We start from the raw sequence: 26483 nt of genomic DNA on the forward strand, positions 1-26483 counted from the left end.
AGCATCAGGCATAGCAATTACTGATTAGCTTTTATGACTGAATGAATACATATGTTATATGTATTTGATTCAAGCTTTAAGTAATCTTACCTTGATTTGCTCAAATTCTTCAGCTTTGGAGACTATAGCAAGGATATCACTTTCTGTTTTGTGAGCATCAAAGAGTTCATTGAAGGTCTACCAAGGTAAGTGTTACATTTGATTAAAATAGAAGGTTCAATAAAATATTTTAAATTAAAAACATGGCTGTAAATCACACATTCTTAAAGAACAGTTGAGCCTTGACAACACAGAGTTATGATGTGTGTGGCATGCTATTCCAAATCTCTGCTTATTTATCAGAGACTAAAAACCATTCCTAAAATATAACTAGCTAGAGAACATCTTTCTTTATAAACAAAAAGGGCAATAAATCAGTTAACAAAACCTACATTAGATATCTAAAAACATGTTCCGCATAAAATTATGAACTTGGCTTATAAATTTAGAGAAGAATAATTAAAAATATGTAACCTGAAGATTTTGGTGATGATACTGAAATATTAGTAGTAAAGGCATAAAGAAATTCAGGTAAATGGGAATAAAACAAATCAGTAAAGGGCCATATAGAATAAAAGCAAGGCTGAAGAAAGGCCAGAATTTCTGAAAGAGAGCTGCAAACAGGTTTCCGATGTAGTTTGGTTCCAACACACTACCAGGTGGACTAACGGGAAAGGTTACTTAGTGGACAAAATGGGTGGGCGTTATATGCATAAGCACATGTTAAATAAGTACAAAAGTTAGATTTCATATATGCCTAGGTTTTCATATTTATGAAGCAATTTCACTTCAGTGATTTTTTGTTAACACTGTGACTTTAAAATGATTTTAAATACAAAAATAAAAATGAATATAAGAAAAAAAATTTTAAACTTTTTCTAAGAATAAAAAGCAAAAGTTCATCTTAACCCAGCTTCCTCTTTTCGAACTTTAAGTTCTTTCCCCACAGGTAACCACTGTGAAGTATCCCCGTGCACTGACATATGTATGTTTATAAACACACATAAAGACATGCATGCACTCTTTAAAGTGTCAATACTATAGTGGCGCCTGGTCTGGTCCCACATAACACTGTTAAAAGGAACAAGCAAAGTACCAATTATATAGACAAAATTACCTTTATAATTTTAATAGCTTTTCTAACTCTTCTTTAGGACTTTTTCAAGTGCAATTATTTTTCAAGTTTTTATACAAAGATATCGTTAAGCCATTAATTCCCAGTTAAAATTATTCGGGCATTCATCCCACAGGTCTCATCAACATGCTAACTGTGTCAGTTTCGGTGTATCTACCGCTACTTATTGAACAGGATGGCAAGGGGGTCCTTAATATTTAAAATCTTATTTTCTTCTTGTCTTTACTGAGCCTATGTTATTGAATTCATTGTGGTAAAAACATTTTTATCTATTAACAATGTGCATTATTTTGCATTAACCCTATATTGTGACATCCAGAAAATATCTGCATCTAATAGCAAGGATATTATTGCATTTGTTCCACTCAGTTTAATACCTCAATGGTGTTGTATTTAATATAGTAGTGGCTGGCTGTTCTACCCAAATCGGTAGAGGAAAAATATCCCGTTCGCTCCTCAAAACGAATCATCCTAGCTTTGTCTAGTTTTCGTCCAACTTCAATGACCAACTGTTCACGATGCTTTGCTAATGTCGGGTCAATCTATGGGGGAAAAATATATAAGCACTTCAATATTTCTTTAGATAATCACCATTTTTCTTTAGTTACATATACCTACTTATGATACCTAAAATTTTTGTTTTAGTTAGAATAATCTTTTTATTACAATATTTAAGAAGCACATATTTATAGATTTATGATATAACTAGAAATCATTTTATTTATTAAATAAAACAAATAAATCAAAATTTATTTGGTTTGAATAGAATATACCTATAAAATTCATTCAAATTATCCATCTCCATGTTATTATCTTCAATCGAAAATTCTTACATGGTTATAATCTTTTCAAAAAATTTCTATTGTTGTTCAGTTACAGTTGTGTGAATTTCCCCCACCAACTCCCTCCACCCAGTCATAACCTTTAAGGTTGTAAAAACTAGAAGTCAGCTCTAAGAAAAAAAAGTCTTCTCCTTTCCACACTTAAATAAACAGGGATTTTAAAATATCAAACCATGTTGTTACTCTATCAGTATTTGGAGAAATGATAGTGAGGATGCTTTCCTATGACAAAGTATACAAAAATAAGTAGAAAGCTATCCTTTCAAAAGTATGGTTTTAGTGTTCCAGCAGTTTTCATAACTGCTGATGGGAAAACCCATTTTTCCCTATAATAAGAGAAGCAAAGAGGAAAATAAAGTAATAATGAATTTTAAGTAGTTTTGAAGCTATCATATCAGTCTTTTTCCTAGCAGAAAGAACATTTATTAACAAATATTCTCATTACTGTATGAGAAAGTGTGTGAATGTGTGGATGTTTACATACACACACACCACAAGCCAGGTCCGAAAGATCACTCTCTGGTCAGGAACAATAAAGTGGGATATGCCCTTTAAAGGGTATACAGCTAAAATAAATTTAAAAAATCAGAAAAGTGAGGCAAAAAAAAAGTACCATAAGGAAGTAAGGTAGAGTCAAGAATCTTATTAGCAAATACAAAGTCTTAATATTTGCTACAAGTGATACACTTCATATATCAAGTTCATCTTATTAAAACATTTTATTAATCACATATCACTAAACCATTAAAAATATGTTAAACTGCATGATATGTGTTAGTTCATGAGTATTGTGGTTACAAATTCACACTGAGTAATAAAATGAAAACATATAAGTTAAAAAAATAGAAAGGTAAGGTTCTCTGAACTGTGAAGGCGGTAAAACCCTATATCTCAGAAGAAAAAAATTCCATTTTCTTATATTGGGAAATTATACAAAAATGACTTATGATATTAATCTAGTACTTAAAAATCAATTGGTGTGTTTATATTGTGCCAAGAATTGAGATGTCTTAGTCTGTGAAAATGTTGTGTTTTGTTTTATCCCTTCAGTATATTTTAATAGTGCTACTATTTTCACAAAGCCTATATTTGAAATCAGAATAGCTAGAATCACATTCTTTAAAATTTTTAAGGCTTATAGGTTACAATGCACCTATATTTTACAGCTGGGAATAATTTGGTTGTAAAAGAAGATATCCATTTGAAGAATAGCATATATTTTAACTGAGAAGAAAGGTAGTCACGAATTCCAATTACAGTTAATGCAAGTATAAAAACAATGATTTCATGTTAGCAGCTTCAGAACTAGTTGCTGCTAATACTTTTCTATTTTTTTTCCTCCTCAGTCTTATGTTTCAATTTTTCCATGGTCAAATCTACTGTACAGGAAAAAGAAAATGAAAAAAAAAAAGGCAAGATTGGCAACTGCTTTGATTACACAACAGAATATAAATAAAAACTAAGCTATTAGTTAATATAATTCTAAGTTGAATTCAGTTTCTTTGCTAATTTTTACTTAACCCAAGTGAATATGCACATGATGATGGAGAAATAATGTTTTCATTAGAGAACAACTGGATTATATCTGTAATTAGGAAGCATTTACAGTGTACAAAGTGGAGTTCTAAAGAAAAGACAAGATCTCACAGGATCTGTGAGCCATGTGGACCACACAACTGCAGAGCTCACAGGAATAGTTGCTACCACATGCATCTCATTCACAGTCTATGTGCACAGAACTGATCCCAACCTCCAGGCTATTAAGATAATAACTCATCAATTTATTATTCAGATATATTTATAGCATCTCTGATATAAGAGGTGCTATAAATAAAGTAGAATAATTGCAGAGGACAAATTTAATTTTCCTTAATATTTTCTAAAAAAGGTTAAAGCTCTTTGTTTTTCTTCCAGCTACCTAACTCTTTTCAGATGAGGCAGGAATAGCAAATATTTATCCTCATACCATGAAAGGATTACAGAATTAAAAAGAAGGTTAGATTTCTTTTCTTTACAAATGAGTTTTCTACCTGATAAGCCTTGTGACTGATGCCATATACTAATGGATTTGCTCTCATCCGTACATAAAGATAAGTGTAACTTATCCACTTCACTGCTTCTTCCACATTAGTGACTGTTCCCAGAGCAATCTGCAAATCAAAAATATCACACAAATTAAACCAATCCATTAAAGTTGAATATAAACATTATATCACAGACCATTTTATCAAAAATTAAGTTTTTAAAACACATCATCACTATGCTGTAATTAAAAGGTGTAGCATGATTATTGGACATGACAGTTCTCCAATTAATTAAAAATCAGTTCTGCTTCATTTAATTGAAAACAGTACATTAGAAATGCTACTTTCCAAAACTGAACTTTCTCAATATTATGGCATTTGATTATTTTTCCATAAATGGGGTTTAATTCTGTATAGCATTTAAAACCTTTTGGTATTTACTTTTCTTCTTGCTTCCTTCTTCCTTTGGTTTTATTTTATGTGCTCACACTACTAAAATTGTAAATGTAAATGCACCACAATCATAATATTGCTAAGTCTATCCCTCTTTATTGTGATTCCATGTATGTCATTACCAAAACAACAGAGGGCATAACATTAACTTTTACCTCTAAAGATACCCATTTATAGGTTGGTAGTATAAATATACAATATAAATTCAATGAAAAATGCAATCATTTCTACAATAATAAAGATTTTATTGGGATTTATACATATTAATAATACATATAATTTAAGAAATCATACAATTGGGAATGGTTTTAATATTTTATTGGGAAACTTAAAATAGCTTATTAAAAAAGCAGATTTTTGTATATTTGAATTATAATAACTGCTGGATAATACATTAAATTATATTGTAAAAGGAAATACAATTTTAATATAGCATTTTAATGTGGGTATAACACATTAATTTCATAAAACCAAAAGCTAATTTAAAAACATGACAATAGCACATAAGATCTGTATAATGAAGAGAAGGAATTGTTAGAAAATAATCTTAACATAGAATGATAATGAAAAGTTTTCTTAAAAATACATTTCCTTACCATTGGATCTATAGGTACTTGTTTTGCTTTTACTCAAAGCATTCATTTTAGTTTAAAATTCATTCAAGTTGTGAAACTTCATAGCTGTATAATTTTTCCTGAACCTGTAGCTAAAAAATAATTGAACCTCTCAATACTTTAACTAAAGGAGAAGAGATGTTCCCTACCTAAATTATTACATTTTAGAAGGGGAAAAAAGATCCTCTCATTTTAGTACTGAATATTAAAGAAAATAAAAATCTTTACATTTGTTTCATTCCCATATTATAATTTTAAATTCATTGTAACTAACTCTGTGAAATAAATATGTAAATGTATAGCTATCTGTAGTTAGTTAAAGATATAGGAGTATATGTAATTATAATCATATTATGCTATTAAATAGAGAAATGACCAAAAATAAAAATGATAAGGCAGAATGTGACTGTTGGCTTTTAAATTTACACTAACTTAAAAAATGTCAGACAAAGAAAGATAAATACTAGATGATTTCACTTATATGGAAAACCTAAAAACATAGAACTCACTGAAATAGAGCAGAATGGTGACTTCCAGTGGCTGGGTGAAGGGGAAAATGGGGAGGTGTTCAAGGTATACAAACTTTCAGTAATAAAAAGAATAAATTCTGGGGCTTTAACATACAGCAGGATGACTATAGTTAATACTGCACTGTGTACTTGAAGTTGCAATGAAAGTAGAGCTTTAATGTTCTCTTAATAACAACAAAATGATCATTATGTGAGAAGAAGGATGTATTTACTAACCATTATGGTAAACATTTCAAAATATATACATTTATCAATTTATTGCACTGAACACCTTAAACTTATACATATGTCAATTATATCTCCATAAAGCTGGAAGAATACATTTTCACTAACATATTTACAAATGACTAAACCAGTCATAACAGAAGTAAATATATACATTTCCTAAAATGTGAACTGTGAGATTTGCTACAAAATGAAGAGTAACAGAAACTAAAATGTAAGCTAATGACGGATTTGTGCAAATTCCTAAATACTTTCCAATAAGACAGTTAAACATTTTCTAGTGTGCTCAGGTAAGGGACACTAGTTTAACAGTGTCCCTCATTTGAGATTCTATTATTTGACAGCCAAAATTGTGTAAATTCCCTTATGACCTATAGATATTTTAAAATATCATGCAACTCCTGAGAAGAAATTTTTTATAAAATTTTCTTATTATTTTCAAAATTAGACACAATAAATTAACATTAGTAATTATCTACTGACAGTGATGATAAGATTAAAAAGAAAGGAGAAAGCAGGAATCAAAGACTAGTTCAAGAAGTGCCATCTTCTAAATGTTCACTAAAAAGAAACAGACTACCAAGGAAAAAGAATGGAAATTTATGATGGTACATCAATAACATTTTGAGATTAATCCTAGAATGCCACTAGTATCAAATATTAAAATTTACCTATAAATATTTGCTGTCACCTAGTGGCTACTTAGTATAGGAGCCTTTTATAAAATAAGTATTTTTCACAGTATTTCTTTGAAATTTATCCATTCATCTCAGTAATCACATAGTAATTCAGTATAAGACTTACTACATAAAGCACAATGGATACAGTAACAAATAGAACATGGTCCATCATCTCAAAAAGTTCCCTGGTCTTGTAGATGAGACACATATAATGAATTAAGATAACATATATGAAACCACTACTACAGTGCCTAGCACATAATATGTATTCAAAAATTCCTTTAAAGAACACCAAAGATGTGAAACTTATAAAAATGCTGTTAGTATATAGTGTAATAGAGCTTTAAGGTCTGTTAGGGGAAAAAAAAATCACAGATTTAGTAATTTAGAGGTAAGACTCAGAGTGTCACTTTGTATCTAATTTACTTACTTAAACTTTAGTCTTTAAAGTTATTTTAACTGCTTATTTGTATGATTTTAAATTAGTTGAAATCATATAAAATTAAATAAGCAAATATAATCCCACTGAAGTAGTTTTTAGATATACTTATACATGAAAAAACATTTATGCTACCACTCATTCAGTTATGTATTCAACTAAAATGTGAATGTTGACAGTAAGTATAGGCGGGGCTCAGAATCAAGAAACTGTCAGCTGATGGTGATACAGTCTTTCACTGAGTACCAAGTAGGCACAGGCATTTGTTAAATTTTTACAAAAATCCATTATCCTCCTTTTATAAACAGGAAAATTAGGCTTGACAGGAGAAGTGAGTAAACAAGTGACTGTCTAGAGCAGAAGATCTGTGCTGGAGAGTAACCAGAACCAGAATTGGGATGGCTGGTCAGACTGTGGAGGCCTTAAATCCAAGGACAAGGTGTTTGTACTATGTCCTGCAGGGATGGAAGGAGCTCTATACAAAGATGTATGTATGGTTATAGAGGAAGATTAACATACTTTAAAGTATAGACTACAGGGAGCTGGCAGAGAAAGTACCCAGGAGTGTCTGCCAAATAAATTGTAACAAGCCTCAAACTTGCTTGTTTTTCTCTCAGTGCAAAATTAAGTAGCTTTACCCAGGGCTGGGATTAGTGACCTTTTGGCATTAGCATTAAAAACTCAGCCCCTTATGCATCAATCAGCAAAGATGCCTCATAAAATGTTTGCACTAAAATTGATGTAATACTTTCTCTGGTTCTTCTAAACTAATGGTTTAGACTGATATTCATGTTATCAAAGATATTAGTAGAAGCAACACTGCTAATCTAACATGACCTTTATGTTGATCACTGTCACTGTGTAGTCTTGCAAAGATTCGAGGACTCTAAAGTCTTAAAAATCCATTACCTTAAGGACACAGCCCACATTCTTTTTATAAACTAATTTCACACTTGATTTCCACAGATTACTAAATTTAATTTCACACTCAAATACAATTTAAGAGAGTTTCTTTCCTTAAGGAGAAATTTTACTTTAATTGGGAGTTATTCAGTAGACCACAATATGAAAAAGAAATTTTATGCACAGAAAAAAATGGTTAAACTTCACTACATTAGCTAAAATTTTCAAGGTATATATTTTATTATTTAAATGCCATTTATGGTATTAAATGGAATTAATGGTTAAAGTTAGTCTTTCTGAAAATGATATACCTAACAAGTACTTTATGATAGATGAATCTAAGGACTACAATTTATTTTTAATATCTCAGGACTTGACTAAAGAGTTTCACTGATGGCATTTTAGAGTCCCTAGGAAGAAAGAGTTCCTTGAGGACAAGAGCGGTGATTTATTCACCTGTGTCTTCTGCGTAATAACATCACCATATTGTGTTTACTTTGCCACTTACAAAAAGCTATCAAGGACAGTAATTTTAAGTTTATGAGGATATAATCTTCCTTGATATGTTTTTTCTAGAAAAATTGCACAAAAGAGCCTTGATTTTACTGTAAGCCAGAGAAATTATGACTATCAATTTGGAAAATGTTTATTCCTGGTCTTAGAAGAAGGCAAATGTTGGGTATTAACACAGAGAAATGTATTCGCCTTTAACTTACTACATTTCAATATAACAGACACCTAGGCTATAATGGAAAGACTAGGTTTAGAGTTACACAGACCTGAGTGTAAACACTAGTTTCAAAAATTAGTAGTTGAATGACCTTTGGGTCAGTTGCATATCTCTTTGAGGACAATCCTATCTGCTGAGCAGAAATACTGAGAGTGTGAGGAAGGACACAAAGAGCACCCAGCAGTCTCCGGCATTTAGCAGGTCCTCAGTTGACTGCTGCTATTACTATCTTTGTACAATAGACTATTCCATCATGAATACTGCTGACCAAGACCTACTTATTTAAACCATGCAATCATAGCAGGTGATGGAGACTAAGCTATTTTATTTTCTCTGGAGGCAAAACTGATTTCCTAATCTTTTCTATTTTCTTGTAATTATACTATTAGAAACCAGCATTTTCCATGACTTTTTCTAACTTCTGACCATATCTTCCAAACCTTATCTATTCTTCCAAACCCAGGTCAAGTTTTACCATCTTCACAAGCAAAGCCTTTTCTGGTAGCCTGGGGCCAAAAGTACTTTCTCCTTATCTGAATCCTTCTATAAACAGTATTGTATTCTGGGTTTTGGGTTTTTTCTCATCTTTTTCTCCCCTTGGACTTTTTGCTCCTTAATGGAGGGGACTGAAAAATGATTGTTTTTCATCCTCTAAAAAGCTTGTAAATAACATAAATAGAATGTAAGTGAAATTTCCATAAGGTATTTAAGAAGTACTTGGTATATAGGACCTGCAGACAAGTAATATTTGATAGTAAATATTTCATTTATTCATCTCTTTAATATTTATACCCTTTCTACTTCCAAAAATTATTTGAGTCAACTTTAAAAGGAAAAATGGACAGAGAAATAGAAAAGTATTAAATGCTAGAGCAATAATTAAAAGTGTCATGAAAACAGTAAAACCTTATTTGAATGTCTGACACATAAACTCTTATATTATGAAAGTTTATTCACTTTACCAGTTGTTTCCCAGTTAACTAGGATTCTAGGGTCTGTTACTTGAATCTTAACACAAAACACACATACACACATAAAACACTAATAGTTGAGTAGTCATATTTTGTATAACAAAGTTAATCAAGTGATAGAAGATAAAGGACTTTTATAAATCTTGTAAAAACTTTAAAAATATTTTATAAAACAACTTGCAAAAGTATGATACAGATATGTTAGTTGTAATTGCTGTTTGTTTCCTTGGTTTATATTAGGCGTGGTTAGATTTCTGCCGCATTACAAAACCTCATAATTTAAAAGTATATGGTTTTGGTGAATAAGTTCTCCCATTCTGTGGGCTCTTTTTCATTTTTTTTTAAAATGACTTTACTTATTCATTTTAGAGAGAGGGGAAGGGAGGGAGAAAGAAAGGGAGAGAAGCATTGATGTGAGAGAGAACCAACCATCAGTTGCCTCTCGTAAGCCCTCTGACTAGGGACCAAAGTCTTAACCCAGGCATGTGCCCTGACCTGGGACTGAACCTTTGGCTTTGCGGGATGCCCAACCAACTGAACCATACTGGTTAGGGCTGTCTTTTCATTTTGTTCATGGTTTTCTTTGCTGTTCAAAATGTTTTTAGTTTGAGGTAGTCCCATTTGTTTCTTTTTTCTTTTATTTCCTTTGCCCAAGGAGACATATCAGAAAAAATACTGCTACAAGAAATATCCGATATTTTCTTGTCTATGTTTTCTTCTAGGATTTTTATGGTTTCAAGTCAAACATTTAAGTCTTTAATCCATTTTGAGTTTATTCTTGTGTATGGTGTAAAAAGGTGGTCTAGTTTCACTTTATTTGCACATATCTATGCAATTGACCCAACACCATTTATTGAATAGATTATCTTTACCCCAGTGTATTTTTTGCCTCCTTTGTTAAGTATTAATTGACTATATCCAAAACATATAAGGAATGTATAAAACTCAATCCAAAAAAATTAAAAATGGAACTGCTTTATGACCCACAGCAATTGCACTTCTGGGAATATATTTGAAGAAACCCAAAACACTAATTCAAAAGAATATATACACCCCTATGTTCACTGCAGTGTTATTTACAATATCCAAGATTTGGAAGCAGCCCAAGTACCTATCAGGAGATGAGTGGATAAAAAAAGCTGTGGTACAATCACCCAATGGGATACTTACTCAGCCACACAAAAGAAGGAAATCTTACTTTTGTGACAGCATGGATGGACCTGGAGGGTATTATAACAACTGAAATAAACTAGTCAGAGAAAGACAAATACCATATAATTTCACTTATATGTGGAATCTAATGAAAAAATAACTAACAAAGTGGAGACAGACTCATGGATACAGAGAACAGACTGACAGCTGTCGGAGGGAAGGGGATTAAGGGCTGGGTGAGAAGGGAAAAGAGATTAAGGAAAGCAAAAAGAAAGACTCATAGACACAGACAAATAGTACGGTGACTGTCTAAGGAAAGGGGTTGTGAGGGGAGGTAGAAGAGGAAAAATGGAAGATAAATGGTGATGGAAGACTTGACTTGGGGTGATAAACATATGATACAATGTACAGATAATGTATTATAGAACTGTGCACGCAAAACCTATATGATTTTATTAACAGTGTCATCCCAATAGATTCTATTTTAAAAAGCATATAATCTTTGAGCAATGAGTTCCTATCAGTTATCATTTGCATTCTGTGCTGCTGTGAACTAATCAACAATATTGCCATTTGGTTTGTTGTGTCTTATGGCTGTCTAATGGAATAAGCTATTGTCCTAACTAAATACTTTAAAATAGTCAACCTTTATTTTACTTAGTCATCCTTGCAGCTAATGATTTTTTGCCAGCCTTTCACACATTAGATCTTACCTCTGCATTCAGGTTATCTGCAAGGCTTTCCAGAAACTGACTCTCAATTGGGTTTTGTTGAGTGAGCAAAGTGAGGTAATGGCTGAGTTTATCATGTGTTGTTATGATGATTCCTTCCCCAAATCTGTCAAATTGTGGTCTTCCAGCTCGACCAAATATCTGCATGACATCTAATATTCCAAGGTCAACAAAGGAGCCTCTTTTTGCATCATATATTTGTGTTCCCTAGATAAGGAAAAGTTAATAAAAATTAACATAAATACACACAAATATAATCCCGGTGAGCTGAATACTGAAATTAGGCAAATATGGCAAGATCTCAAAAGTGTACTTTAACTAATCCTTTCATCATCTGTGATAGAGTTAAATTTTCACAATATAAACTAGATTTTTTTTGAGAAAATAATTCTGTCCTTGTATAAATAACATTCAAAGTCAGTGAAGCAGCCGTATCACAATATTTTTCTAAATAAATTAATCCACAGGTTTGTTTTAAGATGTCACAAATCCATGTGCAAAGGAAGGTAAGCTCTTACCTTAATAATAACAGCATGTGCAGGAAGATTGACACCCCAGGCTAATGTGGCTGTACAGACTAGGACTTTGATATGCCCATTAGAAAACAAGTTTTCAACCAAATTTCTGTCCTGCCGAAGCATTCCTGCATGATGAATACTAAAACCATCTGGGAATAATTCTCGCACTTGCCTATTTCTTGACTTTTGCACCTAGAGAGATATAAACAAAACATAAAAAATTTTAGCATCTAAAAGGGATGTTATTTAGCCTTTCATTGAATGAGTTTATCAAAGAGCATAAAATTATTTTTAAGCATTTTAAAAAAAGGTTTTATTTATTATTTTTAGAGAGAGGAGAAGGGAGGGAGAAAAAAGATGAAGAGGAACATCGATCAGTTGCTTCTCACACACACCAACCAGGGACAGATGGGACTGCAACCCAAGCATGTGCCCTGACTGGGAATCGAACCAGTGACTTTTTGCTTAACAGGACAGTGCCCAATCAACTAAGCCACACCAATCAGGGCATTTTTAAGCATCTTAAGGTCTTACTAAGTATTAGTATACAATGGTTTATACAAAGTTATTAAAAATTATATTTTATTTGTTTAAAAAATATGTAATCCCAACCATGGTACAGAATCCAAAAGAAGGAAGTCAAAAGCAAGTGTTTTTCTCATGCAGATGTCCTGTTCTTACAATCAATTTTCTACCCTTCCAAACACATTCTATTAAGATAAGCATAAATCTCAGTGGCTTCCACCTCATTCCAAGTAAAGACCACAGTCCTTACAATGCAAGGCCCTACAGAAATCATATCTATCCACTAACCTCACTTAGCTAGTCACAAGGGCCAACTTTTTCTCTATGTCCCCTTTCTGACAAATCGACACTCACCTTAGCATGACACTCTAATCCACACCCACACTGTCTTGGGAGCCTTTTTTCCTCTTACTGAAATGCTCCACGGTTCTGCATGGCATAAACTCTTCATCACAGCAATGAGCCAATAAACCTACTGTGTTCACCGACCCTTATGTTCCTGGAGATCTCTGATGGGAGGGCACTGACATCTGCCTTAGCTCAACACAGCTGCCCTGAATGCACTACCTTCACTTCTGGTGTCTGCTCTTTGACCTGGTCCGAGGTCAGTTGTGGGATATGGTCCACTTATCCACAGTCTGTGTAAATGCTAAAGTGGATTTTACAAAATTCAATGAAGACTCACTACATGATGGGAGAAAATTTTTCTGCAAAATTATAGACTTTAGATTAACGTAAGTGTTTATACAGTCAAAGCTTCTGTGTGGGCATCGCATGTAGTGTGTTTGAGCTACTGCTCAGATATTTTCATCACAAACATTTCAATAGCTTCTTTTGAAACAGTTTTTCACAGTTCTTATGTAAGGAACACTACAGTGGCACAGGGCGGGATTTCAGGAGTCTGAGGTTCTAGTGCAGACTTTGCTTATTGCACATTGCTTAGGCACATTGCTTATTGCTAAGGTCACTTAAAATTTTAAATTTCTATGTTAATAATAATTAACTAAGGAAATAATACAAGAAAATAGCACTCCCTGAAGTCTGCTTCAAATATAAATTGGATGGTAATACATTAACAAATCCCACCATCTAGTGGTCAGCCAGGTAAATAACAACATCCATTTTGAGACGGAGACTCAAACAAATACATGTATACAAAAAGGCTATCTTCTTCAAGGGCAGTATATTCTCACTTGATGTTTGTGCAGAGTGGTTGGCCTCTCAGAAATCATATCATACATATACTTCATGATTAACTATATTTGGATCATATTGCCACCACTTTCCTCTTTTCAAACATGAGTTAGTCATTGTCAATCCCATGAATATGGGATGACCTGGGATAAAGCCTGCTGTGGAGTATTTGCTAGAATATAACAGAGCTCTTTCGTGGCCAAGGTCAAGCAAAAAGAAGAATTTTGTATGTTATATTAAGTTTAAAAATCAATAGAAGAAACGGGGAATACTCCAAAAAAGATAATGGTTCCATTACTTTATGAAATAAGTTTTGGGCAGATAGATTAAAGATCTAACAATATAAATTAAATTAAATTAAATTTTAAAAAAGGCTGGAGAACATCAGGGATGAAGTAAGGTGGCCACTATAAGCAAGACAAAGCCCAAAGACTGTAAGTTGATAAAAACTCCAGCATAGTAAAAATATATATAAACAAATAATCAAAACATTAACAAGAAAAAATATCTGTAACACATACGACAGTGCATGCAATTTAAAACACAATGGGCCAAGGATATGAACACATAATTTATGGAAAAACAAATTCAAATGGCCAATATGCAAAGTGCTCAGTTTCACTCCTAAAGAAATATCAGTTAAAATAATAATAAAGTACCATTTTTTCTGCTTATTAATCTGTCATAAACTTAAAAACTCTTACATCGCCCAGTGCTGACAGTTATGTGAGCAAAGTGATTTCCTCAAAGTTATGATTTGAAAAAGTGTAAATTGGAACAATCTCCCTAATGGGCAATAAGGAATATTTACCAAAATTTTAAATGCATGTACCATGTTGATGAATAAACTCCACTGCCAGAAATTTTCCCAAAGGACATCTCACAACTGCCAAGAGTATGAGCAAGAATTTTTTACTATAGCACTTTTAACAATAAAAAATAACTGAAAACAACAAAGTATCCATCAACATAGGACTGGGTAAGTGAATTATGATAATGTCCATATTGTAGCATTCTATATAGTTGGTAAGGAAGTTGTTTCCAGGATCAGGTCTTTCTGTGTTTATTTGGAAATATGTCCTTGACATACATATAAAATGAAGAGAGCAAGACACATAAAAGTGTGTCTAACATTATCCAATCTGTTCACACTAAAACTTACACACACGTATATACAAAACCTTCCCTTGAAAGAAATATAAACATAAGAAGCTTTTTAACAGGAGTCTTGCTTGGAGAAGTGAATGGAGAAGAAGTGGTTAAGATCATGACTTATGCGGCTAAATTTATTACAAGATACCTGCTGCTTTCTGAAGTATCCAGATTATCAGTTTTCTACCTTGTTTCCCAGGGCAAGCCTTCCCTGGAATCCAGGCTCTGCTATCCTCTGCCTAGCTGCAGAGATAACAGTTTATCTTGTTCACATTCTCTGAACAGAGCATTGGGTTCTTTAAGGAGGCCAGTAAAGATCCAATACTATACTCACTGGATAAATGTTTCTAGACATGGGAATTCAGCCCCAAAAGAACACCAGCTGTGACAAGTAAAGGGAGTCAGGTCTGTGTAGTTTAAGCATTGTCTAAGCTTGGTTTCCTCTGGCTTTGCGCTTCCAGTTTTCACAGGTGAACTTCCCAAACAAGGCTTTGGCAGTCAGTCAGATTGGAATGGAATGGACAACTGCTCAAATAGTCCGTCAGCACACAGAGGGCACTACGTTCTTTTCTCCCCATGAAAGCATGCAGGGCTTCCTTCCAGATCTTTTTCCTACTCATGAAATGGAAAATCAATGAGTAAGATTAAAACAGAACCACTTCCAAAAGCTGACTTCCAAACTAACACAAATTTATGATTAAAAAACTGGATTAAAAAGACTGGCAGCAAGCAACTGGGGATATCAAAGGAGAACAAATTTGTTTTATTCAACATAAGACCAAAACACATGCAAGACCTTCAGCTCAGACACAAACCGTGAATAAAAGAGTATGACGAAATTGCATAAATGATGTACAGTGACTTTTGTAAGCCTTCTGACGTAATATGTCTTGATAAGGTACGCTTCACTGTGGGTAATTTCAAATCCATGAGGAAAAACTGACTGCCATTATAAAAACTAAAATTTAATTGGGAGGAGGCAAATATTTTCTCCCAAATGACACCATTCTTTCTCACAATTATTAGCATGCTTTATCAGTATTAGAAAAAGTATTATAGAGCTCTCATCTTTGTTATGTTTTTATCATGTAATGATTATAAAGCTAATCAGAGTATGACAGACCTGCTTACATGCTAGGAACATAAACCAGTACCTTAGAGTTTAGAGATCTAAGGAATATAATATGCCATCTTTCCTACCACTTCTGTTCTCTCTGTTTTAAAGGTTTATTCCACTTTAAACTGTGTTCACACAGACATCTAAGATTGGTCCTCTGGCGTTTTTGCCAAGAGAACCATAACTGGCAATGCTCTGTCCCTGATGAGGCAGGCAGGAAACCTGTCCCTCCCCGTATCAGCATAAAGTCCATTAGTTATCTGTTAACTAGATCAATTAAACCTTGCTATGAGCAGAATTTCTGAGGATCATGTTAAAAATTTTAGAGCCTTTGTGTCAGAGATTCTGATTTTGATATCTGACATGGAAACAGGCAGTGGGAACTGATGATGTACTGTACTACTGGCTCCCTAACAACTGGTATTTTTTTGTTCTTGACTCAATTCCTTATCCTCTGTACTGTTTTTTCCACTCTAGATATGAAATTCTCCACTCCACTCTCTGGAACCACCACTCAGGGGCCAGCAAACTATATCCATCTATTTTCCCACCTTGCCTTAACTGAAACTTGTCTCTCCTCCGTGGACTCCACTTCCCATGCATTCCTCTCAAGTGACGGGAGATGAGGTCTCTCTTCCCCGTCACCATTTCCCAACCAGTGTGTACTAACCTTTTATAAAAACCTCTGTTCTTTTAAGGTTCAGTATATTTGGCTCTGTCACCCAAGCTTATCGGGTGAAGACTTGATACCCATGGCTCCTTGTCTTCTGTCCATCCCAATTCCTGCCATCATCCTAGGTGACAGTATTTTCTATGTGGACACCAAGCTCCTCAACCTCCAATTCCCATGGCCTCTGTCCCAACTCAGCTGACCAATGATTATATCCTAGACTTGTCATCAATCACAACTGTACCACTTTTAAAATCACTAGTAAAAGCATCTCCACTTCTGATTGAAGGTTTCCTATAATTCAAACTTGCCCAACTAATTTTTATAAGCTCATTTTTAAATAACACTTCCAATCACAATTTCTCTACTTTCATTCTATTTATTAGTACCTCCCCTCCCACTCCCAATCCACACTCCAGTCCTTATTCTAGTTCTTTACCCAGTTTAGATAATAGAGCCTTTCTGCTATTAACAGACTGGCAAAAGTGGTTAAGAAAAATTACATACAAGGGAGACTTGAGAACATTTTAAATCCATGATCACAATCTCCACAAGCCCTTAACATCAGACAGCAATTCTTCGATGTCTTATAGTCAGTTCTCACATGTCTCACAATGTCTACATTAGGCACTTATTTTCTCTCCACTAACTACTGATCACCTCATTACCCTTGACTCTCAGGGAATGACCTTAACATCTATTTCATAAAGAAAATGCATCCCATCAAAGAAAACATTCTCACCTTCCTGCCATATACCTCAAATGTATTTGCATCAGAACCCACCTTTTTAATTTTCCCAATTCCATTATAATAGAAGTATCCTGACTCCATCCGTTTCTTTCCTATAAAATTGATCAACTTCAATCCTTTCTCACTCTTTCTTGAATTGTTCCCAGACAATATAAACATCACTTCCACCTTAAAAAAAATAAAATGTCTACCTTTCTGCACACTGTTTCATATCTTCTAGGTACCATCCATTTTCCTTTTGTATATAAAGTAGCTTCTCAGTACTGACACCTATAATCATCAGCCAACTTGATCTGTTTTTCGTTTTCCACTAAGTAAATGAGAAAGGCTCTACATAAGGTCACCAATATCCCTGTTGCTAAGTACAGTGAACGTTTTGTGACCCTCGCATTACTTGACCTCTCACAGCAGTACTACATACAGATGATCACTTTCTCCTCTTTGAATCACTCTTTTCCTTTTCCTCAGTCACATTATCTTATGCTTGCTTGGGGTTCACTCTAGTGCCTTCAAGTCTCCTTTTTTGGCTCATTCTTCTCTAGGTGATCATTAAATACTAGAATTCCTCAAGATTAGTCCTAGGCTCTTTCACCACTCATATCCACTCCTGTAGTTTCCCCACTCTACAACAGACTGTGTTCCTTTTATTAATCCAACTGTTTACTCTCCATCTCTAAATATCCCAGGTATCTCAAACTCAGCATGTTCTTCCATTGAGCAAATCTTTCTCTACTACTCTTTTTCTTCATAAATGACCCAACTACTCATCAACAATGCAAGCCAAACATCTTTTAGAACACAGAAACTTCCAGATCTTTCTTCCTCAACTATCCACAGCCCATTAATCACCTAGTCCTAGCAATATGGTTTCCCAGTATTCCTAACAAATCAACATCTCTAACTATCATCAAATCTAACTGGTGTTCCCATTTTCATTTGCCCTGCCTGTGTTTAATGATCTATTTTTTTAACATACAATTGTGATCATACCACTTTCTTCCTCAAATTCTTCTAATCATAATTCATCGCTTTTAAGATAAAACACCAAATCTGTAACATGATATACAAAGCCCTCACAGTCTAGTCATTGCTATAAACCTGCCATTTGCCACTCCCCATCATTCTCTATGTTTTAGTAATTCTGATTTTACCCACTTCCTTCAATGTGCTATTTTCTTTTGTCTGAAACTTTTCCTAGAACACCCTACTGCTATACTTTTGGCTGTGTAAAATCCTAACCTCCCAATCTTAGCTTAAAAGTCATTTTGTTAGCTAAGCCCCCCTCTAACACTATCGGTCTAGGTAAGATTTACTTTCTCTTAGCACTTTGTCCCTCTTTATTGTTTATAAAAATTCAATTAAAATAATGTAATTAGTTGATTAATCTTTCTGTCCTGCCAAAACATAAACTCCATAAAGGTAAAGGGACAGCTACTTTTTCTTCCTGAATATATTTCCATTCCCAATTAAAACAAAGAATATTAATCAGCACAAGACTCCCACTGCCTTCTGTGAGGGCTTCCTGTATTACATGAGCCAGAAGGTAAAAACCTATGTTTCTCAGGTCTCTTATAGTCAGGGTACCGAATGCAAAAATCCAATCTTCTAATTAGATGCACTCAGGCAAGAACTAGACAACAGAGTTAAAGAAGAAACCATCTTCCTGCTGTTGTCTTTTGCTGGCAAGAAAGATCTTGGAGAAATGAGGACAGAAAATTACAGTGGATGTTCTGTACACTCAAGGTTTCTTCATGAATGTTGAAAGGTATCTGTAGCAGGGGCTATAGCTTCTCTATTATCCATTTATGATAAAAACATTCAGCAAAGTGGGAATTGAGGGAGCATAGCTCAGCAGAATAAAGGCCATATAGGAGAGTCCTACTACCAACATCATAGTCAATGGGCAAAAACTAAAACATTTCCCTTAAGATCAGGAACAAGACAATTGTGTTTGCTTTCACCACTCCTATTCAACATAGTGCTGGAAGTTCTAGCCACAGCTATTAGACAAGAAAAAAGAAATAAAAGACATCCAAATTGGAAAGGAGGAAGTAAAACTGTCATTATTCACAGACAACATGAGAGTGTACAGAGAAAACCCTATAGTCTCCACCAAAAAACTACTAGACCTAATATGTGAATTTGGCAAAGTAGCAGATATAACAAAGTCAATAATCAGAAATTGATGGGATTCTTGTACACCAACAATAAAGTACCACAAAGAGAAACTAGGAAATAAACCCCATTTACTATAACAACAAAAAAATAAAGTACCTAGGAATAAATTTTAACCTAGTGAAAGACATGTACTAGGAAAACTATAGAACACTGAAGAAAGAAACTGTGGAAGAAACAAATAAATGGAGGCTAACACTGTGTTCATGGACTGGAAGAATTTACAATATTAAAATGTGGCTACTACCCAAAGGAATCCATAGATTCAACGCAATTCCTACTAAAACATCAATGGCATATTTCACCATCAGTAGGAGCGATTCATTGGTTCTCAATTCAACAGTTCCAATGAATTGCTCCTGCTCTTCCCATCTTACCAACATTCTAGCAAGTACCTCATTTCTTTTCTATTCAAATTGTACGTAGAGTGGTTTGTTTCCTTTACTGAATCCTGACTGATACAACACATCTTCCTTAATTCACTTTAATCAGGTTGACCATAGAATTTATTTATCGTGATACCTATTGATCTACTACAGTGACTGATATGTTGCTTACATTCAGTAAATATTTACTGAGTGACCACTACTAAAAACAGTTTGGGGCACATGTGTATATAATCAATTCACAAAGACTAGCCTAGTTTGCATAACCAATTTCCATGTCATTTTGGCCATCTTGATCATTCACTTTAACTTGGGAGAAAGAAAAATACCACATGCTTGGTTCCATGTTATATCATCCTTTCAAAGGTTGTCTTGGTTCTCACATGAGCTACTCTGATATTACTACAAGCCAATTTAGAAACAAGTTAGATCCCAGAGAGAGTACTCTAATTAGCAAGAGGGAGATCTCATCTAAAATTACATTCCTCATGTCTATGTTTTTTTACTACTACAATATTTTATAATAATAGAAGGTAGCTGAAAATACTACATGCTAACACAGGCAAATAAATAAATGCTGAAATACAATAAAAATAATCACCTTGTGAAATGCAATTTTGAGCTTTATCAATATAAATCTCTGCATCACTAATGTTTAATGACCTTACTTATTTAATCTATGTAACTTTAAAGTGATTCTCCTACTAAGGTATTTCCAAATGTGAGAGCAACAATATTCCAATTAATATACTTTTCCAAACCAGTATGGTTCCTTAACAAGATACATAAATTCATTGTAAAAAAATTTATTCCACACCTCTAAAATATATGTTAAAGCACAGGAACAAAAATAACTGCAATCAAAATATACTTAAACATAATAACAAAAGAAGAAAGAATAAAATTCTAATGACACTTTCTATGCTCGTTGCTCCTTGACATGGCTATTGGTAATTATGTTGGGAAATCATACTTAAAGCGCAAGCAATGAAATAAAAAATAAACAAGTAGGACTACATCAAACCAAAAAGCTCCTGCAAAGCAAAAGAAACCACTGACAAAATGAAATGACAAGCTATGACAGAATGGGAAAAAAATATTGTCAAAACATTCAATATCCAAAATACATAAAAAACTCATGCAACTCAAAAGCAAAACAACAAATAAATAAATAAATAAAATAACCAAAAACCCCTCACTAATCAATTTTTTAAAAAAGGGCAAAGAACCTGAATAGATACTTTTCCAAAGAAGATATATGAATGGCCAACAGGCATAGGAAAAGACACTCAACATCACTAGTCATTAGGAAAATGCAAATTAAAAGCGCAGTGAGAAATCACCTCATGTTGGTTAGATTGGCCTACATCAAAAAGACAACAAATGCTGGTGTGGATGTACAGAAAAAGGAACCAATGTGCACTATCTGTAGGGTTGTAAATTGCTACAGCCAATACAGAAAATAGAATGGAGGGTCATAAAAAATTAAAAACCGAACCACCATATGGTCCCAAATTGGACTACTTCTAGAAATATATCCAAAGGAGAAACATTAATAGAAAGATACCTTCCTTCACCCCTATGTTCACAGTAGCATTATTTACAATAGCCAAGACATGGAAACAATGTAAGTGGATAAAGATATGGAATATTATTTAGCCATAAAAATCTAGAAAATTTTCCTATTTGTGACAACATGAATGGACCTTGAAGGAATTATGTTAAGTAAAATAAGTTAAGCAGAAAAAGACAAAACTTAAATGATCACACTTATGTGTGGAATCATTTCACAGTACACTTGACCCTTGAACAACATGGGTTTGAACTGTACAGGTCCACCTACATGTGGATTTTTATCAATAAAGGTACAGTTAGCCTTTCGTATCCCCAGGTTTTGTATCCATGGATTCAAAACAGTATTGAAAACAGTACTGAAAACAGTATTTTTGATCTGCAGTTGGGAGCCCACAGACGCAGAAGGCCAGCTGTGTTCTATGCCATCTTATATGAGGGACTTGAACATCTCTGGATTTTGGTATCTTCAGGGTCCTGGAACCAATCTTCCAGGGATACCAAGGGACAAATATGGTTAAATTTTGGGGCAATCAAAAGTTATATGTGAATTTTTGATTGCATGAGGTGGGGGGTCACCTCTCCTAACCCATGCATTGTTCATGGGTGAACTGTATATATAAATCGAATCATCATGTTGTGCACCTTAAATTTATATGGGATGTAGTTCAATTATTCTCAATTAAATTGAGGTTAAAAAGAATCTCACCCAGTGAGTCATACGTTAGCTGTATTGAAATGAACACCTTGGCTATGGGAATTTCCCCTGCTTGGAGGAAAACCAATCCTATGTTTCAGTACTTAAATTCTGGTCACAAAACTTGGCTCTTCCAACGAACTTCAATAGCTCCCTGCTTATGGAGTCCAAACTCTTAGTACGTAATTTAAGGTCCTCTACATCCTGACCAAATCTACATGCACTTGACATTTTAGTGAAAACAGAACACCTTCATTTTCCAAATATGTCCAGTGGTTTCTTTTGCCCAGGTTCTCTTTCTCCTTTCCTTGGAATACTCATGACACTAATTGCTGTATATTGAAATACAGAAGCACTGGTTTGAATCATTTTTTTTTGTTTCCATTGAACTTTTTGTTCTCCCATGTCATCACATTTTGCTTTACTTATATATGCATTTCTAAATCCTCTGTGAGGCTGCATGTGTCTTAAAAGCTAACAGACTCTGCCTTGTTTGGCTGCTTATTTTCAGTGGCACGGGACATTTGATCAGTTGCATTAAAAATGACATATTAATGTAGAATTAGATATCTTATATACTCTAAAATCATTGTTCTTAATAGGTACATAATATTTAATTGAAAGCCTATCCATAGTTTACTTTAAAGTTGTCCTATTGTTGGATATTTATGCTGTCTCAATATTTCTTCATAATAAATAATGTGTTGGAACAGAACTCTTGGTACATACTAACTTTTCTTTTAATGTTTCCTGAAAAGATTCCTAGGTTTAGGATTTCAAGGTTAAAGAATGTGGAAAAAAGTTTGGTTCTTAAAATATATACCAAAATGTTTTTTAAAATGACTGAATTGATCATTGCCATAGGACATCCAATCCTGTGCCAAATCCTCAAATCACCTTCAGAATTGGACATCATCACCTTAGTTTTTGATGATTTATTGGGTTTAAGAGTATATATAGTCCATTATTCATATGACTTTACATACTAATTATTTTCTTCAACAGTTTGTTTACCTGAATTGATTCTTCTTTTTGCTCATTTACTTACTAGAAAGTTCATTATGGTTTTTGGTTATTAAACTTACTAGAAAGTTCATTATTGTTTTGGTTATTAAACAAGAACACATCTAGAGATTTGTGTATTAACTATCCTGTTGTATCCCTTACTGACATTTCTCCCAACCTGTTTACTGCCTTTGGCAATTCAATATATTATATTTTGTTGTCCTAAAGCCTTAACTTTAACATGATCACAGCAAATATTCTTTAAAGCTGTCCTTTTCTGCCCTTTAAAGGTCATATGTAACTATTTACAGTGTCTACTATATGTCAGAAAAGATCTATGTTGCCTCATTTATTACAAAAATTTTAAGATATAGGTATCACTGTCACTTTGTATATGAGTAAATTATAACTTGAGAAAGTCAAAAGTCTATGTTAGAGCATCTGAATGAAGATTAATGTCTAGGTGTGCCTTGATCCACAGCCTTTATTCTGAGAGGCTACTTCCCTTTGAAAACAGTAAGTGAAGCTTCCAAAAATTCAATTAAAAACATGGTTCCATTTTTTAATTTAATTTTCTGTTTAAAACAATATTGCACTTTTGACATTACTTCTGTTTGATTACAAAAGACAGTAAAATTGCTATATTATCCTCCAAAAGGAAAGAAGGTTGATATGGTGAAGGAAAAAATAACCTCTGAGAAGATAACATTTTGCACATATTTAAAGTAAAAAATAAGAGAAGGGGGCTATCAGACACCTGCTAGTCTTTATTTAACAGGTATCTTCTATTGCAGGAAGAAATTCTAATTTTATTTGGCCTATACTGATACTGTTAAGCTGCTAAGGCAGAAATAAAGAAAGCTATCAACATGATCAGAAAACTTGTATCAAAGCCAGATTCCATTATTAGGCAAAGGTGAAATCTCATCTATGAAAACAAGGAGATGGTTGGTAGATGTAGGTAATACAAAGTCATACAATGATACTTTAAGGTAGCTTTGAGGATACATATTATTATTGGGGTTTTCCCAGTTTTCTGATTTAATAGATACTTACTTCTATTAACTGCATTCATGAGGCTTATTGTATGATTGATCATTTCTAGCTAAAAGAAGAAAAACCTCTTGACATTACTAATATATGTACAAAAATTCATAAACCAGGGAAGTATGGTGGCGGGTGGGAAGATGGAAACACTCACATTCACATTAGAATATTTAAAATCTCTAAAAAATCTGTACCTAAGTATAAAAATGTATTTGCCTACATCTTGAGTGAAACAGAATTTGAACAGTGTAATTTAAATATTCATTCAATTTGATATAGTTACTTCTGTAAATGTAAGCTGCTACTTTCCCCTGAAGCATGTTCAATTTCACAGAAAACTGTGGTTTCTTGAGAGTATCTTTGTTGGAGAAGTAGAAAGTAATAATATGCAGGGTAAATTAGGAAAATTTATCCATATTGCTTGTTATCCTTCCACCATTTTAATATTTAGTTATTAATATATATATTCTAAAAGTAGATTTCTATAATATATGTAAAGTTTTGTAACTGTTCAGCCAGTTTCCAAAATAATTTCATATATCACTCCATTTCTTTATCATAGTAAACTACTAGAACAGATGTTATTTATCCCATTGTTATTCCATTTGATAGAAGAAAAAGCTTCCAAAATATTTAGGTGTTTAAGGACACAGGGCTTCTAGTGGTCAAGTCACGATTAGAGCTTTCTGTTAATGTGCCCTCTTGCTGAGGGCCTCGTCTGAAATTCCTATATACTCCATCTCTTCAGGTTAAGCTACTTCTAGATATTTCATTTTTTCTTTCCCTATTTTCTTGTTTCAGTGGACAATTTGAAAATATGGCAGGTTTTTCACCTAGGGATGACTGTTAGTAAAGATGAAAATAACATGAGGTGCCCTGAAGTATAATTTTCACTTACTAGAAAGAAAAGACTCATTTAAGTTGTGGATAAAGCACAGAAATATCCTTTTTACACACATCACACATAATGTCCAGAGAGAGAGAGAGAGAGAGAGGGAGGGAGGGGCATTCCAATTCCTTAATGCAGTTTTATTTATTATTTATACAAATAAAGTTATAGTGTGTTAAAACTGTGAAGAAATGCCTTAAAAAACCTTATTTGGTAAGTCAGGACTTAAGATGCTTCTATTAAATAAGTAGGGGTAAAGTATCACAGGGACACAGTAGGGATTCCGTTATATTTCCATTAACAGGACCCACGAGGCTAAATTTCTATGTAGGACCATAGCAAAATTACCTCCTAATTTTATTTTAATGTTTTGAGTACTTAATTTCCCATTTTTCAAAAACGTGGGAAGAAATATCCCCTACCATCATGGTAATAGCTTCCTCAGAATTGCTAGAATGTTAATACCATTCAACTTCAAAGAGTGCTTCAAAGAATAGGAAGACATACACAACCAGAACCAGAACTATAATATAAAATTCTGAACATGTGAGAAAACATTCAGGAAGATTACCTTATCTTTTGTTATAAAATAATATCCACTGTGGAGGGGCCCACTTTTTTGAATATCTCTTTAGGAGAAATGGGGAATATGGCTATGATTAAAAAATATTCCTCCCTTTTATTAAAAAAAATGACTCAAAGCCCTCAAGCCTTTAAAAAATCCCACACTGTATTTTTTACTTGCTTTTGATGGAAGAGTGTTTAGGGGGATAAATGATGACAGACGGAGGTCAGACTTGGGAACACACAGAACCGTGTACAGACGATGAGTTGTGGGTTGTGCACCTGAAATCTGTGTAATTTTGTTAACCAGTGTCATCACAGTAAATTCAATAAAAGGAAGAAGAAACAGAAAGACAGGCAGTGAAAAGTGTAGACTTTGCAGTGAGACTCGCCCAAATCATGGCTGCACTAACTCACTACATGGGAGCGGCAGGGAAATGACTCCCTCACCCAGTTTCAGTTTCCTTATCTGTAAAATGGGGATACGAATCTTCAAAGGAACAATAGTGGTGCTGACCATGACAAAATTAAAGTGCAAACATCTCTTACACTTTTCGTCTCATAAGTACAAAGGCAAAAAGAAAAAGTAATTTTTGGGTACCCACTATCAGCCAAATACTGTATAAAAGGCTGGGAATATAATGGTGAACAGAAAAATGCTCCTGTATTTACTAATAAATATTGTGGAATTCATTCTTGTTAAAAAAATCCAATAATAACAGTTAAATTGGATAAAAATGAAGTACAATAAAA

The 26483-nt window shown here is 33.6% G+C and overlaps 1 protein-coding gene across 1 annotated transcript in view; it reads right to left on the minus strand.

Annotated features, from left to right (window-relative positions):
* Positions 1–26483, minus strand: part of ASCC3 (activating signal cointegrator 1 complex subunit 3) — a 307023-nt gene that overhangs the window by 136703 nt on the left and 143837 nt on the right. Inside the window, exons 15-19 of the mRNA XM_045843194.1 lie at positions 11987–12178; positions 11451–11675; positions 4047–4166; positions 1552–1716; positions 91–177 (exon numbers count right to left, since the gene is read on the minus strand). Coding sequence (XP_045699150.1) covers positions 91–177; positions 1552–1716; positions 4047–4166; positions 11451–11675; positions 11987–12178 — 789 coding nt within the window. The remainder of the gene's footprint in view (positions 1–90; positions 178–1551; positions 1717–4046; positions 4167–11450; positions 11676–11986; positions 12179–26483) is intronic.

The sequence above is a fragment of the Phyllostomus hastatus genome, unplaced genomic scaffold (genome assembly GCF_019186645.2).
Source record: "Phyllostomus hastatus isolate PE091 unplaced genomic scaffold, TTU_PhHast_1.1 phas_contig_40, whole genome shotgun sequence".
Classification (NCBI taxonomy): domain Eukaryota; kingdom Metazoa; phylum Chordata; class Mammalia; order Chiroptera; family Phyllostomidae; genus Phyllostomus; species Phyllostomus hastatus.